The 17,215-nt window shown below is 34.2% G+C and overlaps 2 protein-coding genes across 2 annotated transcripts in view; one reads left to right on the top strand and one right to left on the bottom strand.

Annotated features, from left to right (window-relative positions):
• LOC115241911 (angiotensin-converting enzyme) overlaps positions 1-17,215 on the top strand; it is a 65,707-nt gene that overhangs the window by 37,016 nt on the left and 11,476 nt on the right. The window contains exon 11 of the mRNA XM_029817875.1: positions 14,831-14,971. Within this exon, the coding sequence (XP_029673735.1) occupies positions 14,831-14,971 (141 nt within the window). The remainder of the gene's footprint in view (positions 1-14,830; positions 14,972-17,215) is intronic.
• Positions 7,556-9,902, bottom strand: LOC115241914 (proline-rich protein 4-like). Its single transcript, XM_029817879.1, has 2 exons — positions 9,798-9,902; positions 7,556-9,098 (listed from the first exon to the last, which is right to left on the bottom strand). Exons 1-2 carry the CDS (start codon positions 9,807-9,809, stop codon positions 7,953-7,955), a joined length of 1,158 nt encoding a protein of 385 aa, XP_029673739.1. The 5' UTR covers positions 9,810-9,902; the 3' UTR covers positions 7,556-7,952.

Genomic DNA, 17,215 nt, shown 5'->3' with positions numbered 1-17,215 from the left:
AATAAATAAATTCAAATAAAAACAATTACAAGATAATTATAAAAATAATATGTTATTACACATTACAACTTCTCCACTTTTTTAACATTTTGTGCTTGCTATCTTTATGTTTATCGAATTTTAAGTCTTTAAATGTCATGTCTCATCTAAAAGATATTGCATGCAATGTAGATGAATGAATGTGTCAGCTCTTACATCATTAACTTTATTAGAAGCGTATCAGAATACTTACATTCGTTATCTTTTGACTGATCTAGTTTGGTCTTGCGTACATTCATATTATTTATATGAATGTTTCCTTTTGCAATATTGACTCTATTGTGCCTCATGTGAAAAGGCATAATTTGATACCTTTGTTGTGCTGTAGGAAGATTATCGTACTTATATGCGTATGTATTAAAGTTGTCGTACATTGAAGAAGTTGACACCATAGCCACAAAGAGTGATAATAAAAGCATCGCGTGTTCCTGCAAGTAGCGAAAGCTACATAATTTTATAAATCTATGACATGTTTATATATATATATATAGTGTTGTGTCAAATTATTGTATCAAGTTTAAAAACACAAAATTAAGAATATATAATCTTAAAAATATTTACATTATATATTTTATCTATAAAATTTTTAAAATAAAAAATCTGATAACATATAAAATAAAAACTTCCATTTACTCTTCTTCTTCTAATATATGCTCTATTTCATAAAATAACAGATTCTCTTATTTTAATATATGTCACAGATAAAGAATTTCTACCACATTTTAACAGAATCTTATTGTTTTATTTTTAAAATAATTTGACACAAACACTATGTAAAAAAAAAAATCTGCACAATATCATAGTTTCAACACTTATTCACAAAAAACTATTAAATCTTTCCAACGGCATAAGAACGTACCGCATGTCTCATCCTGAACGAGATAATAGAACAATTTCTTGGGAAAAATCTTCAAGCACCTTGCTCAAGTTGAGAGTAAATAGATCAGTCGTATACTTTTACCATCTTATATATATGGTTGCCACAGATACGTTGTACTTACTGATCTAGAGATGCACGCAATGATTTCTTCAAGAGGGGATAATCACCTTCGCGTTTTGTTACTTATTACTCGCGCGAGTGAAATTGTCCTTTTTGGAACAGCAAAAATTTGAAAAACTACTAGAAAGAGCTGGTTCCAATAGATTTACCTATAAAGGTAGTAACATTTATTGTTTCGACAGCAAGAACCGCTCACTTCTTTTATGGAATCTTGATATTCTCTCGGATTGGTTCTCTTGACCATGATCTTGAAACGATAGTAGACATTGTTGCATAAAATAACAGAATAAAAACTATTATTTCAAAAAAACATCAATAAAAAAAAATAAAATATAAAAATAAAACTCACGGAAAAATTTTATTTATTTTTTTGATTAAATGTCATAGAAGCAATTTTCCGAAAATTTAATAACAGTAACTCGATTACTTTTTATTTATCTTTAAATCATTTCTATTTTTATCGCTAAAGTCTGTATTACTCGCATAACGCATGACAAAGTCTACTGCCGGAAACATAAGCAGTCACTTGGAAAGGAACATAAATCCGATAAATTAGAATTTGTTGCTATGCATCGCCGCTTTGTCAAGATAACGTCGTGAACAGAAAGTGAAAAGTGTCAAAAAACTTTTCACATCGATACAAGAACTTGTATAGAAAGACCAATTACAGCAATCGCTAAAAAATGATCACTCGACATTTTTCCAAAAATCATAATTATACTTGTGATCAATCAAAATAGTAAACGTTATTATCACAGAGTGAATGTGTATCGATTAATTTCAAATTACATAAATGTTTCCATCTATATCGAGTTATATAATTATGAACTAGGTTATTTTTAATATCTAAGACTGATATGAAGGGGAGTTTACATAATATTGATACTAAGTTATATAAACTGTTTTTTAATTGATCGTTTTTTATTGAGTTGTATATTGAACCATTTAAGCCGATTATAGTAAACGTAGACATATCATCTGAAACGATCTCTTATATGGATTCATTCAAAGATGATATTACAAATTATCATCGTGCAAAACGTTTTCACAGAAGAGATAATAAAGGAGAAATAATGATGTTGTGAGGCATTTAAATTTGCATTTGAAATGGATTCTGAAATGAGATCGTATATGATAGTAAATATAAGATAAATTTACCAACACCATTACAAGGAGAAAATAATGCTCGCATTGCTTCACGTTTGTTTCGCATGAATTTCGCTATGTGCACGCGATCCTAATCATGGTTCATGGATCACCGATCTTCATTATCATTTTTCAACGCGTTTGCGTGTCAAATATTTAACGCTCGGCAGCAACCGCATGGCTGTAATTAACTGCAAAAACCACACATCGTTACTCGCGAAAGATTGCTCGCGCCTTTTCAAGATAGATCGATAAATATGGAGAGAGTTTATCATGTGATAGCACGAGTCTTTTATCGAAGATGCATAGACCGGGAAAAATACGTGATGTGAAAAAAGAGCCGCGCTCGTAAATGGCTTGTTAACATTGTAATGCGAGAAATAGTTCGACATTTCTTGTAGTGACGACGGCATTAAGATCCTTCTAAATGAGTATTTGCGAGAATTTGTTATACTCGTGTTGAAGGAGGAAGTCGAGAGCGGAAGCGCGAGCGCTTTGAATCTGCTTCACGCTTCCGGATATCTAGATTATGACATAAATGGGAGATTTATTGAGCGATAAACATGAGGAGATGGTACATTTTCTGCGCATAATTTATTGGAACATCTGCTTAGAATATCCTTTTTAAAGTATACAGCAAATGCTACAATAATAATAATTTTCCAAACATGTGATAACTTGATAATTAAAAAATTAATCTTATATAATTATACGATATCTTTCAATATACTTCTTTAATTATATAGTTATTTAACATACTACGGTTAAATTCTTAAACTTATTCAGACCTATGCTTATAAATATCATTAGCAAGTCAGCAATTTATTTACAAGAAAGGAGAGAAGAAGATCTCCGTAAATCAAACGTTATTAATAAACGCGATATCTGTAGATTAATGCTAATAAAATTTGTGCATAAACTTGTTTTCGTTATTAGTGTCCTCTTATTAATGAGGGAAATACGTGTTTTGTACGCTCATAAACTTTCTTACATCTTTAATATATAGGTTTTACCTTCACTCTCTCGAGATCGCTACATTGCTAGATATATACTTTCTAGCGCACATGAGATAGCAAAGACGACATGTTTTAGTAATAGGAAGCGACACTGTTCTGGAAGATTATATCTGTTATTTAATCTTTTAATTATGTCGCTGCACGGTCTGCTTTATTCTAGGACACTAACACGATCCCATGACGTATGATGACCGATCATAAATGTATATAACTATTATCGTGAAAATATAATACATTATTTAGAAGAGCAAAATAATATACAATAATAACAATTAATAAGTAAAAATTAATAAATTAAAATCCCATATCTCATTTGTAAAATATAATTATATTAAAAATATATATACCAATACACATATCGCATGCTTTCCATAAAATCAGCCTTTCTTCAAATTTATTAATTTAAAGGAAGATGTGTTATTTTGCTAGTAAAACATGTTGATGTATTTCAAATTGTGCTCTCTGATAGTCCTACTTTATATTCTAGGCTTAAAATTACAACAAATTATCATTCACGATAGCAATTGCAATAAATCACCCTCTGCAAATGTCAAATGCATAATCACCAAGAGGGCAAAGTGGATCATGATACGTTTGCATCATTACTTTCACTTATCATGCGTTCACACAATGCAATTTAATGTCTATTAATTTTAAAGATAGATTGCTGCTTAAATAGTAACGATCTGCAGTAACTACAGCAGATAGAGAGTATTTCTCTCACGGTATATGTCCCAGATGAATTTTACGAACCACAATAATTTAAGCTATCAACAGATGATAGTAATGTACAGATATAAAGAAATCAAATTTTAATAAAAATACATATATGATGTATGTCTTAGGATTAGAATAATGGAATAAAAATATTATATCTTTTGACATTAATTTTTCTGTACTATTTTGCATAAGAAATTTATTTGTAAGTTAGTTTATTTTAAAAGATTTGATTTCATAAAATGCTCGGAAAGAAGGTAATCGAAGATAATATTATAATATTTATTTTGTGACTTAATAAAATTATTTCATTTAGAGAATATCCTTTAATAGAACATCTTTATTATAGCAGCAAATATAAAAGTACCAAGCTACTTTACCGGTTATGCTTACCGGTTACTGTCTTTGGAAATAATTGAGAGAAATGCCGTTTCTTTTTAGATAGATTCCGAAGACAATTAATATAAGAGACATCCCCAAAAAGTTTGAATTAACAATTGATAATTTATACAAAAATATTTATTCGTTAAGGGGATCCAAAAGCTCGTCTGTTTTACCGACCATAATAATTAATATTTGCTTAATATAAAACTCATCTTTGTTTCGATGTGCACTTAAATCGTGGAAAAGGATTTATTATTCTATTCAACTAAAAAAAAGATTTCAATGTGCAAAATAATAATTTTTGGTCGGTAAAACAGACGAGCTTTTGGATCCCCTTAAGTATATATAAAGAAACTCTGTTCAATATTATATTTCAATCATATATATAAATTTTCTTTATTCTAATTGCATCATTTAATGCTGTAAATATATGCATTGGCAACTCGTTTAAAAAAAAGGAAAATGTCAAATAACTGACTTGAGATCCTCTCACCAATGCAATTAGGTGATAGAACATTTTGTAACAAAATTACTAAACACACGAAGGATAAACATGATGATAACAATCACAAAAATTATTGGTTTCGTTAATATAACGTTAGTATTAAAAAAGTAAAATTTTTAATTTAAACTAATAAATTAGATTTCATAATTTCTCATTGAATATTTAAATATAATTAAATGCGAAATCTGATCATCTTCTTCAATCTTAAATATCATAGTATTCACAATGATTAGCAATCTAATTTTCTATTATTAATTAAATGTCAAATTAAAATGTCTATTAAAATGAAAGATGTTCCATAATTTATCTAAAAAACAAGATTTTTCAATCTTGAATAATTTAAAATCTGTCAAAGCATCTATCTGACATTTAAGCAACTATCAGCCTTCCCACGTTACGCTCTGATATTCGTGATCTTAAGATCTTTATAGTACAATATTTTTTAATGAAGGATGCAAAACATCGTGTTCGTTCCGCGTAATTGTCTTAAAAGAAATAGTTTCGCGAGTCAAGGCGAAGAGGTGCGGCGGGATAAATAAAAGAAGCGAAAGGACAGACCCGCTCCGGGTCTGTGGAAAACGGACGAAAGGGGAAGTGGACTTTACGGCAGCACGATCTTTCTTGGCGAGGCGAAGGGGAGACTCTTACTTTCAGCCTCGACGTCGCGTGCGCTAATGGCACGATTGCATAATCGTTCCCGCGATCCGGACGAGCACGTAAGTCGCCGTTCGTGAGTCAAGTGGCAAAGCCGCTTCGGCCGAAGTGGGTCGTGCAAGAAATTAGTCGCGGATGCACATCGACTTTACCTCTGCAGATATCAGGGAACCCCCAACAAAACATTTTAAGACTGAATCACAAAGACCGGAATAATGGAAGTTGATCAAAAAGATCAATTACCTTGCGCGCAGATTTTTTTTTCACTTTATTGCATCCCCGATGCACGGTAGTTTATCATAAATCGATATAACGATATGAAGAGAACCATTGTTTCTTTTGTATCTGTAAGCCTCAAAAATTTTTTCTCAAATTTCTATATAAATTAAAATGAATTTTATATAAATCAATATATATATTCTATATAAATCAAAATCTATTTTAAATTTTATATAAATTAAAATCTTTCTCTCTCTCTTTCTTTCATAAATTTTTCATAATGAAATACAAGTACATAAGATGTATATAAATAAAGACAATAAGTAAGTAAAGGCAAATATAAATTTTTTATTCATCTATTATTTATTCGTATACACATTTATCTTATACTTCGTAACATTTCGAAATTTTGAGAAAATACGGAAATTTCATCCAAAAGGTCATGGCATCTCGATGTTAATTAAAATCGGGGAAATTTACATACACACGTATGCAGATAATATCCTATTTTATCCGATATACTATAAGTTTTCGTTCGACGCTAACTGGAAACTGTTATTTTCTTATTGTTAGCTTCGTTATATCAATTTAATTAATATAATTGGTATGGATTAAGTCACACACACACACACACACATACACACATAACTTTCCTGCGAAGAAAAGAACACCACTATGGAAATTACAAACTTTGATGTTCCCTAAGGAAATGTAAACATAAGATAATGAAGGTCAAAGTAATAAGTTTAATTATATGTATATTGAATATTACATCAATATATACATTTATTTCAGAGTTTCATGATGCACAGATCAATACTTGATTTTAGTTTCTTGTATGTAAGAGTATATGTGTATAAATATACACACATTTTAGTTGCCAATAATTCAGAGTATGTAAGAGAGTTTAATGGTAATATTATAAAGAATTTTTTAGTGAAAGGGAGGGGTGGGCGAAGAAAAGCAAATAATCTGGAAAAAATATTGTTAATAAAACAATCGATTATATATTTAAAAAAAGAACAGATCTTTAATAAAATATTATCGTTGCAGACGTTAGAGAGAGAGAGAGAGAGAGAGAGAGAGAGAATAAAGAGAAATATTCAATATTTTTTAAAATAGATTACAAGGGATTTATTCCCAAATAATTTTCGACAATATCTACAAAACTCAAATAGATTTGTAAAAGAGTATAATGATGTAAATTCAAAGTTATCGATTTGACAAAAATGCGTTGGTGACAAAAACAAAGTTGACGATTTATCATGCAATTTCATATTGTCAGAATGTTATCAATAACAAATATAAGATTGTTATAAAAAAAATATAGCTTAAGATAATTTAAACAGAGTTAATATTAGAGTCTCTCAAACTTCTCTTTAATATCATTTTTCTGATCCGTTTGTAAAAATTCAAAAAAAAAAAATTTTTTTAATTTTTAGTAATATAAAACACAATATATTTTAACATACATATTATTCATTTAATATTATTTATACATGCGTATATGTGTGATAACAGTATATAATATATTTTTATATAAAATATATATTAATTCACGCTTATTTGCCATTGTTGCTTCTTGCTAATATTGTAATAATTTTATTATTTAAAACGTAATTTTATTATTTTCTCTACATGATATTATTTTATATGCTATGCTCTCTTGCAGCATTAGAATACGTTTTTATCGCATAACGTTGTTCCATTTGAAAGTCATTATAAATTCAACAATTGTTGAGCACATTTTGATCTGTCCATTTTCGTCAATTTTTTTTTCTTTAATATCTTTCCTAATCTTTCTTGTAAAAAGGAAAACATGTGGGAATTAGGATAAATAATTCAGAAGATAATACACATAATCATATATATAACTACTTTACAATAATATTTATTTCATTTTCTGTAAAAAAATACATACTTTGCTAATATCGGTATAAAAGTAAGACAAGCGAGCTGCTCTCGAGCAAAGATCGCTAAAGACGAGTACATTCCTATTGGTCATTCGTTCTTCCTGGCACACGTTGCCGTGCCGCGCCTTCGTTGCGATTATCATCGAAATCGGAGTACAATGGACCGATACGCGATCGTCTACCGGAGATTGTCCCCGATCCGATCCAGGTACAAAGTGGCGGATATCGCTGCGTCGCACGGCAACGTTTCGAATCGGTTCTTCGTATACTAAGACAAGATCCTCGCGGTTATCCGTCGTCGCGCGCGGTGGAGAGTTTCTCATACAACGACGACAAAGAACGAACCGGGAATTGTGATATTAGTGGTGACCGTAGCCACCGTAGCTACCGTAGCTACCGTAGCTACCGTAGCCTACATCGCCACCCTCGTATCCACCGCCGTATCCACCGGAGATATAGCTTTCGTGTCCGTGATGTTCGTGGTGCACCGGCACAGCTACCGGCACTTTAACCGGGTAAGGCACGGGCTTCTCTACCGGGTAAGGCACGGGCTTTTCGACGTGAACGGGGTACGGCCTGTCGACCGGGACCTTGACTGCTACCGGCACAGGTCTTTCGACCGGGTAAGGCACTGGCTTCTCGACTGGATACGGTTGCGGTACTGGCACCTTAACCGGAACTGGCACGGGCCTTTCGACATGAACGGGGTACGGCCTGTCAACTGGAACCTTCACGGGGTAGGGTACCGGCTTCTCGACTGGATAAGGTACGTGCTTCTCGATATGCACGGGGTAGGGCTTGGGAACGGGTATGTGAACAGGACGATCGACTGGAACTTTAACTGGGTAAGGTACGAGCTTCTCGACCGGGTAAGGTTGAGGTATGTGGACCGGAACTTTCACTGGTACTGGGACTGGTTTCTCGACGGGATAGGGCTGCGGTACTGGTACTTTTACTGGGACATGAATGTGTTTCTCTACGGGATAAGGTTGCGGTACTAAAACCTTGACGGGGTAAGGACGATCGACCGGTACGTGAACCGGATAGGGAACCTTCTTTTCCACTGGATACGGCTGGGGTACGTGAACGGGCACCTTCACGAAGACCTTGACTGGATAAGGCACGTGCTTCTCAACCGGGTACGGTTGCGGTACGGGCACTTTGACTGGATAAGGCACGTGCTTCTCTACCGGGTAGGGCACGTGTTTCTCCACGGGGTATGGCACGGCGACGTTCTTCACTACGGTCACGGTCTTTACGTGGTCGTGACCGCCGATATATCCACCGCCGTATCCACCGTATGCACCGCCCAGATCGAGGCCGACATGTCCACCAGATCCAATATCGTATCCACCGTCATAGCTGTAACCGTAACCAAGACCTAATAGCCCGCGCTTCTCTTGCTTCTTCTCGCCTCCGGACTTCGCTTCCACTGACTTCTCGACTTTCGCGGTCTCCTCCGACAATACTGTCGTAACCACGAGGGCGGCAACTGCCACGCAAATCTAGAAAATACGCAATATTATCTTTCATTACATTCAACATGAGTAATATATCGATTGCAATTCATTATTACATATATATATAATATTCGAAACATCCAATCTAAGGGAAAACGAGCTTTCGAAGAACGCGCATGTATTAAAAAGTTTATTAAAAATTTTAAGTCCGCGACTGCTACCGCTCGTATTTCTAATATCGATTCAATACGTAAAGATCTGTAACGAGATATATTAATTTTCTTTATGCTTAAAAAATTTATTCTAATTTAAGATTAAATACACACATATACATCACCGCACGATGTAATAAAAATTCTTTAGAATTTAGCAAAAATTCAGAATTAAAATGTGATCAAGAAAGCGTATTAAAGATGAAGACCATCGTTTATTCTGCAATAAAGTGAAACTATTCAAGTCGCGTAATTGTCCAACATTAATACGCGAAATGTTTATTTAAAAATACACTCCGCGTGCAATTTGTTCGCGGAATTCTTTAATGCATGATTTACGAGCCGAATCTATGCGCGCGTTTAATCTCTCTCGAACGATCCACACCCCCGATTAATCTCGTTCACTTCTCGTAGATATTATTATCTATCTGAGCTTCCTCGATACACGTTTCACCGACGTTTCTCGCTTTCCGACAACGCGACACTAAGACGAAAAATATTGCAAGCGAATCGACTATGACGGAAGACGTACCAGGATTCTCATTTTTGCTGTCGCGATGTTCCGGGTGCGTCCAGGAGTGAACTGGATGCTGATTGCCGTCGGTTCCTGGTCTTATATACGCGGCACACTTTCGCCTTCGCCACCCGGGGCCCGCCGGGTCCGGGGCCCCAAGACATGTACCCCCACGTTATACCTCTTTGTTCAACTATGACGATGACGGTCCTACCGTCTGAACGACCACCACTCCCCTTTGGGACAGACACCTTACTCCCCCTCTTTAACTTCCCTACATACATACACGCGCACGCACGCACGCATGTACGCGCGTTGCGAAGAACAAACTCTCCTTCTTCAACGGACGGGTCTCATTCCCTTCCTTCTTCGTCAAATACTTGTGCTCGCGATGCCTGATTTTTTTTCTCACATGTCTTCGCAGGTATCTCGACTGCTTTAGTTTTATATGATACTTTCTCTGAGGAACGACGGACATACCGATTGGCCGTCGTAACGTCCCTTATGTTAGTATCGGAAGCCGCCGACGAGACATCGATCGTATCCGCGTGCCTTTCCAGTTTGAACGAACTTAGAGAGAGAGATTGACAGTACGTAAAAATTCGCCTCTTCGTACGTAATGTTTCACGAGAGTTTGGATTGAACAGATTCGCCTGCTGGTAAATCTGTCAGCCGATACGGATACCGTCGGTGGTCGTGCGGGCAAAACGTGTGACATACATCACTCACGGTGATTGTCACCGTGTTATTGGCGCGTGTCGGTTCCCCAACCTTGCGAGAGACTTATAAATTAATGTACAAGTTAAATAAAATTTTACGAAATTGTTGAAAGTTATATTGTCAATTTTTGGTGCCCTCTCAAACGTGCTCTGACGATATTTCGTAAACTTTATTGTTCGTCATTACTCCGTTTCCAGATGCAGTTAAAGTGTGCTTGAGTTGGATTTTAAACTTTTACTACGTTTGTGCCGTAGATTCCTCGAAATAGAAATATTTCGCTATTGAAACGGAAGTCGCGAAAATTTAGGGTGGATTGCAATCGTTGAAATGCAATCGAAGATTGTACGTCTTACGGTATTTTATATTTTAACATATGCGCGTACACATTGTACGCACAAAGTCAGTTAATGATATGACACAGAATTAAATATTTTTATTAGATTTCATTAACAAAACTTCTTTTTTTAATATCAATTTATAATAAATTATATGCCGCTCATATGTGCATATATGCGCTTAGGTAGAACATTGACATGCCAATCTAGTTTCTCCGTCAGTAAATTACACTAATTTCCTACCCTTTCCCTGCAATTATGTGTCCCCCTACAAGAATGCATAATTCACATTCCAGCATTACGTCGACAACCTTCTTTACGTGTCTCTAAATTATAAATTTTCCGCTTTCCATTTCACCTCCCGAACAGCAGAAACGTAGCTTCCCTTGTTTCATTATCCCAATCATGATTTTAAATATATGTGAAAAATTATTTCTCAAATGCCGAATAATCCTAGTTTGTTGTATGTTATTACTCATAATTTTCTCGAAATAAAAAATACTTACAAGAATTGATTGTAGAGTTAATAAAAGCCAAAAAAATCGCTTTGATAATATGAAAAAAATAAGGATTTTAGATTATACATAGATAAATGATTGCAAGAAACTTAGATAGATTCGAGAAGTAAAATCCCTTTTATCTTCTAATGTTTTTCCCTACTAAAAACCTGTTGTATGCCGATCGTACTGACGCAACGTAACATGTTTCAGCTACGGACACTTTAATACGTTATTTTTCGTGGCAATCGACTGCAACGGTCACGCGAATCGCGCGCGATCAACGTCATCATCCATCCTCTCCCTTTCGCTATTACCGTTCCGTTTTCGTCCTCACCTCGCCCAACGCCTGTTGTGCCACGTAATGGAGATACATATATATACACACATACATAACAAACAACGCAAGACACGCCGCTAAAATTTATCTCCCGCCGATCTCGTGGGTGTAGCATTGCTCCCTTTCGAGGGACATGCGGTCCCACATCACAATTCCGCTCTAGAGCCGGTGAAGTTCCGCGCTTTCCTTCGCCTCCTCCGCTTTGCACGCGGCCAAGTATGTCGATGTTTACCGCCGCATTATACATGGGACGTGATCACCTTACGCGACGGTGCCGTGTAGTATTATATCACTTTACCTAGCAAATATATATTAGACAAAGAAATGTATTCGCAGAAATCTATAGCATGCACTAACAATTTGTTTCTTATAGGCGAAAGTATATCATTAATATGTTTCGCAATGCGGAATAGAGAGGAAGAGAAAAAGAGATTATTACTTTAATCGAAAGATACACTCAAAAAAATGTCTTGCTGATATAGGTAGATTTCTAGGTGTCACAACAAAAATTTATCGCTATTTTTTGTATCTGTTAGAATATTGTCTGTTACATATAGAATTTATAGCAGCAATATTCTAATAATATCTTCTAGAAAATTTAGGTCCCATTGCCAAATGTTAATCACTGCATTGGATAAATATGAGTTTCGATACTACAGCTAGAACAATCTTTGTGAGAAATATAACTGCCAATTATAACTGCAGCATCGAAAAATTGAGAAAAATTGTTTAAAAGAGCTAGATAGATTGAGCGCGTTATACAAATATGTTAGACGTGAGGGTTATATATTCATTTGTTTCTTGCCGCTAATCTTTTCTGTGTACCACAGCCAAACTTTATAACAAGTATGATTGGCCTTAACATGGATAGGCACCACAGAAAAACATTCTTTCTAAATTTCACAAACAGTTCAGATATAAATTCTGTCTCAGGCACTTAGATTGATTAAATGCGAAACATATGTGATATCACGGTATTTGCTAATCATTTATGTACCTCAGTTAATTTTGCGCACCCAGAAAATTTTTGCTGTGGTTGCAATACCACTTTTTTGAGTGTATAGTTGATTCATGTAACAATGACGAATCGGCTTTTGAGGGATAAATCGAACTAAAATTAAAAATTCTCGTGTTCTGGAAAATATTTAATAATTTAGCATAAAAGTGATCGATAATTGATAGTTAGAAAAGTTTATAAATTAATTTTAATAAAAGAAAATCTCAATGTATGTAATGAATTAACAAATTGTGTATCTAAAATGCAAAAAAATTAATAGAATTTATATATTTTATTGGTTAAAAGGATATATGTAAAATATTATACTACAAGATTTAATAATATAAAATAATATAAATAATATATAAACAATATAACTTTTATATAAGACTTTATTTATATGAAAAGTTTATATAAGAATTTTTATATAAAAATTTTCTGTCGCGTTTGTATCTTCTACTTTAATTTTTCATCAAACTTTTGCGTTTAAACTTGTTATATCATATTTGTTCATGCTTCACGATATTAATAACGAGCTATTATTTCAATTTTAATGAGATTTTACCGTCTTCTCTCTGTAACTGAAAAAGTACATCAAAATAATCGAAGCTATCACGATGTCTGCCATTCAGGGCGAAGGTCTCACCTCGACTCTACTCAACCGTATAACCTGATTCAATCGTTTTCTCGCGATACGATTACTTCCCCTTGAATACCAATATGACGACTTGGTTTCACTCTCCGGCGATGCCATTTGGATGCGTTCGCCCACTCGTTAAATGTAGGTGAGCAAGAAAGGTTAATCGATAATATTTGCCAGCAAAAACACTCGCAATTGCGAAATCAGATAGTTATTTTACTGCGCCGAATTTCGCAATGTGACAAAATTTATGCCGAATTTTATGTTCCGGTGCGTCATCAGATTATCCGCATCTTGAATTCAGCTGCTTACAGAAATCTCTTCGCTCATAATTTTGCAATGATATGCGAGACTCATTAATTAACGTGTAATAATAATTATTATATGATCAGAAATATTGTAATTATTGTAGCTATTTATACATCGGTTATAAAACCGATTATAGAACTGCTATGATAATGAATCCAAGACGGTTTGCGTACTTTTAAATTCCTTCCTGAAACGTATTTAAGCTGGGAAATCGTGGATTTTATTAATTTCGTCGATGACTTCATGGTTAATGCTTGCTACGCTACGCAAGTCGCAATATATTTTCAGATGTCACGCGTGTGTTACGACACTTTCGTATATATTTTCAAACGACAGGTTCGTGCGAGGCAACCGTTACAATCATGGAAAGTAGAAGTGTCGGAATGGCGATCGTAATATCGAACAGCGATCTCCGGGAGGATCGTCTGGATGATATTACGTAAAGGTCGTTGCCGATGAAGAGTCTCTCTCGGTGAAACGGCAACATACTTACCTGTGTATTGCCGAGCGTCCTCTCTTTTTAGCCACCTGACGGCAATTTTATTCTATGCGGAGAAGGCGAGAGTATTCTATCTCCCGTCATGTTATTCATTCCATAGAGATCGAGATTCTTCGTAACCTCCCTGACCCTGTTAACACTAACCTTGCAGATGGCTCTTCAAGATTCACGAAAATTGGCATCTTAGACGTGACTCGGATGAATAAATTAAATAATTGTTCTGTCTTAAATCTAGACCAATCTCAAATTTAATAAAAATGCATAATTGAATTGTTAAATATAATTTCATTCTTTACAAATAACATAATGTAAACAGATTTTATAGATTAAGATTTTATAGATTTATATTAACTCATAATTTTATGAATTACACAATTGTTATCAAGTTTGTACGATTTTTATATTTTCATGAATCTTTTGCTATATTTTCTCTCATCTTGTTGATAAATTATTCAAGCCGTTAATATTTCAAAATTATGTATTTTAAAATTAATTAATTAAATAAACTATCAGGCACAATAAAAGATAAACTTATTGATTTAATAAATGACCGTTAAATTTGTGCATTATGAATGCATTTTATTTTTTTTTTTTTAAATTACCCCTACTGTAATATATCTTCTCATATAAGGCTGATTCGACGCTTATTAAGTATGTCGAGATACGCATAAGAGGCATGATATAAGCTAATTAGCTTTCTCTCATATTTTACAGGAATTTCGTGGCTGGCGTCCTTCAATTCCAACTGTATCGCGCTCTCTGCCAGGCTGCAGGACAGAGATACGTTGACAATCCAAGAAGGCCGTTGCACAGATGCGATTTTTACAGAAACCCCGCGGCCGGCGGAATCTTGGGGTGAGTATTGAAAAATCTAATAAATCGCCGTTCTCTTAAGACGAATAAACAGAAAGTTTCTGCGTCATCTTTTACGCTACGTCTTGCGCAAAATCCGCCGTACACGCCCGTTCGAAAGCGGAAACGCAGGCGTAAAAGTGGCCTTTTAATAATCAGTTTTTAATCTACGTGTATTACGTATGCTTTCGCAATGGCACGTTTTTTACAAACGCCGAGATCGATCGCAGCCAGCACGGGCGGCTTCGTTGAAGACCATTTGCGGGCAAAATGGAAACGCGAAAAAACCAAACGTTTCGTATATCGTGCTTGCAGATCGCGTTACATTTTTACGGTTGAAAAAGCTGCGCTACTATTTTGCGACCATATTTTAACGTCTAACACGTAATACGAACTAGGTGTGTGTAATGTGGAAGCAGAAAAACATAAGTACCGCTTGACGGACTGAACGGTGCATTAAAACCTTGTACAGAGCAGGCGAATACATAACTCGATAACTGTAAAATACTTGATAACATCGACGGATATTAACGCGTAATTAACAAAAAATATTGACACAGATCTTTTTCTATTTCTTTTTTTGCATGAGATACGTATCTAAGATAATAATATTCACATAAAATATTGATCATTTAAATGTTTACACATTTTAACAAAAATAAAAATCTAACGCGCATACTTAAATAGGGAAACTATTTTGTAATTTAGGTTAAATAAAAAATCTAGATCATGGAAAATGACACAACAGCGAGAGAAAGGAAACAGGATAAAGGAAACCGCTCAATAATATTGCGGCTTTATCATTTATTGCTTTATGCATAATTATTTTCTTCAATATATTGAGAGAAAACATTGCTGAAAAAATTAAATTTAATAAAAAATATTTCTCTAGAAATACTGTAAGACACACACGCATATATGTATATATCGCAAAGCGATATATATATATTTGCAATTATATTATATAAATGTTTTATTTTAAATTTATCTTTCGCTAATTTTGCAAAGTCTATTATTAGAAACTTGATTATTTAATCCCATTACAATAGTCTTCTCTATAGAATTCTCAATTCCAAGGATAAAAGCTAATTATTGCCGAAAATGTCCTCGAATGAACGCAAAAAGAAGAAATTGCCAAAGATAGCGACGACACGTTTATTGCCCACTTCGTTTTCAAGAGTTGTTAATTATGACGACGAATAACTACTTTCGTAAACAAGATTTTTTTGGTTTGACTTGACTATACAACCACAAAGCCAGTCCAAAATGTCAGGAATCCGTAAAATACCACAGCAAGGTGGGGCCGCGAACTCGATCGATACTTCATTCCAGGTCTTGACATTTTGGCCCCGAATTTTTTTACGATTCAAGGTTAAAATTTATGTAGAAATTAATGCACGCGTGATGGTCACCCGTACAGGAATCAAAACCTCCTGAAAAGAGAACGAAAAAAGATCGTCGCGTCTTGTTATTCGGCCGATCGCCTCGACAAATTTAGAAATGGACAAAATATTAATTTCAATATAAAAAATTATGCAAAACATTCTCGTTTTTAGCACCTTGACATCACAATTTTTACTCTGGTGCGCTGAATTATTCAAAAAAATCCAAATTTGTGAGTTGATTATATATAGACATAGACATGCAATATTATCTGCTATATATCATAAATGCGAATTGTGTAAATTAAATTGTCGCGTAAATTACTATCATCGATATTTGAAATTAAATTACAGTTTATTTGAGGCTACTAAGTTTATTACGCGCTTATAAATCCGCCAAACTTAGTTTTGTATCACCACCGCGCAGATGACTAGTTGAATGCACTTAGTTTGCGCATTTATTCATTGTTACACAATCCCATAATGTTCTCATTCATTATAAAACTTGTAGTATATATTTGGAATATGAAGCATAAAATGAGGATCTCTAAGACGATTTCGACATTCATAATTACGTATCTTCGCAATGTTTGTTCTCATATGAATATCTTACGAATAATCGCTCGTCTCGGTATAGACAATAACTGACTGTAACTTGTGTAATACTGACAATTGTTGGTACTGAGGAAAAATAACGATCCTAAATTGATAAAGCCCTAACTCTGTTTTGAAACATACGTTAAACAATGATTTTTGTCGGCAATCTATAACAAATTTTTGTATATTAACGATTTTTATAATATGTATTTTAATATTCTCTTTTTGCAAAGTATAAATCTCTTCTAAATCTTTATATATATATATA

The sequence above is a fragment of the Formica exsecta genome, unplaced genomic scaffold (genome assembly GCF_003651465.1).
Source record: "Formica exsecta isolate Colony F162 unplaced genomic scaffold, ASM365146v1 scaffold54, whole genome shotgun sequence".
NCBI lineage: Eukaryota > Metazoa > Arthropoda > Insecta > Hymenoptera > Formicidae > Formica > Formica exsecta.
This window is presented reverse-complemented; position numbering and strand designations above follow the sequence as displayed.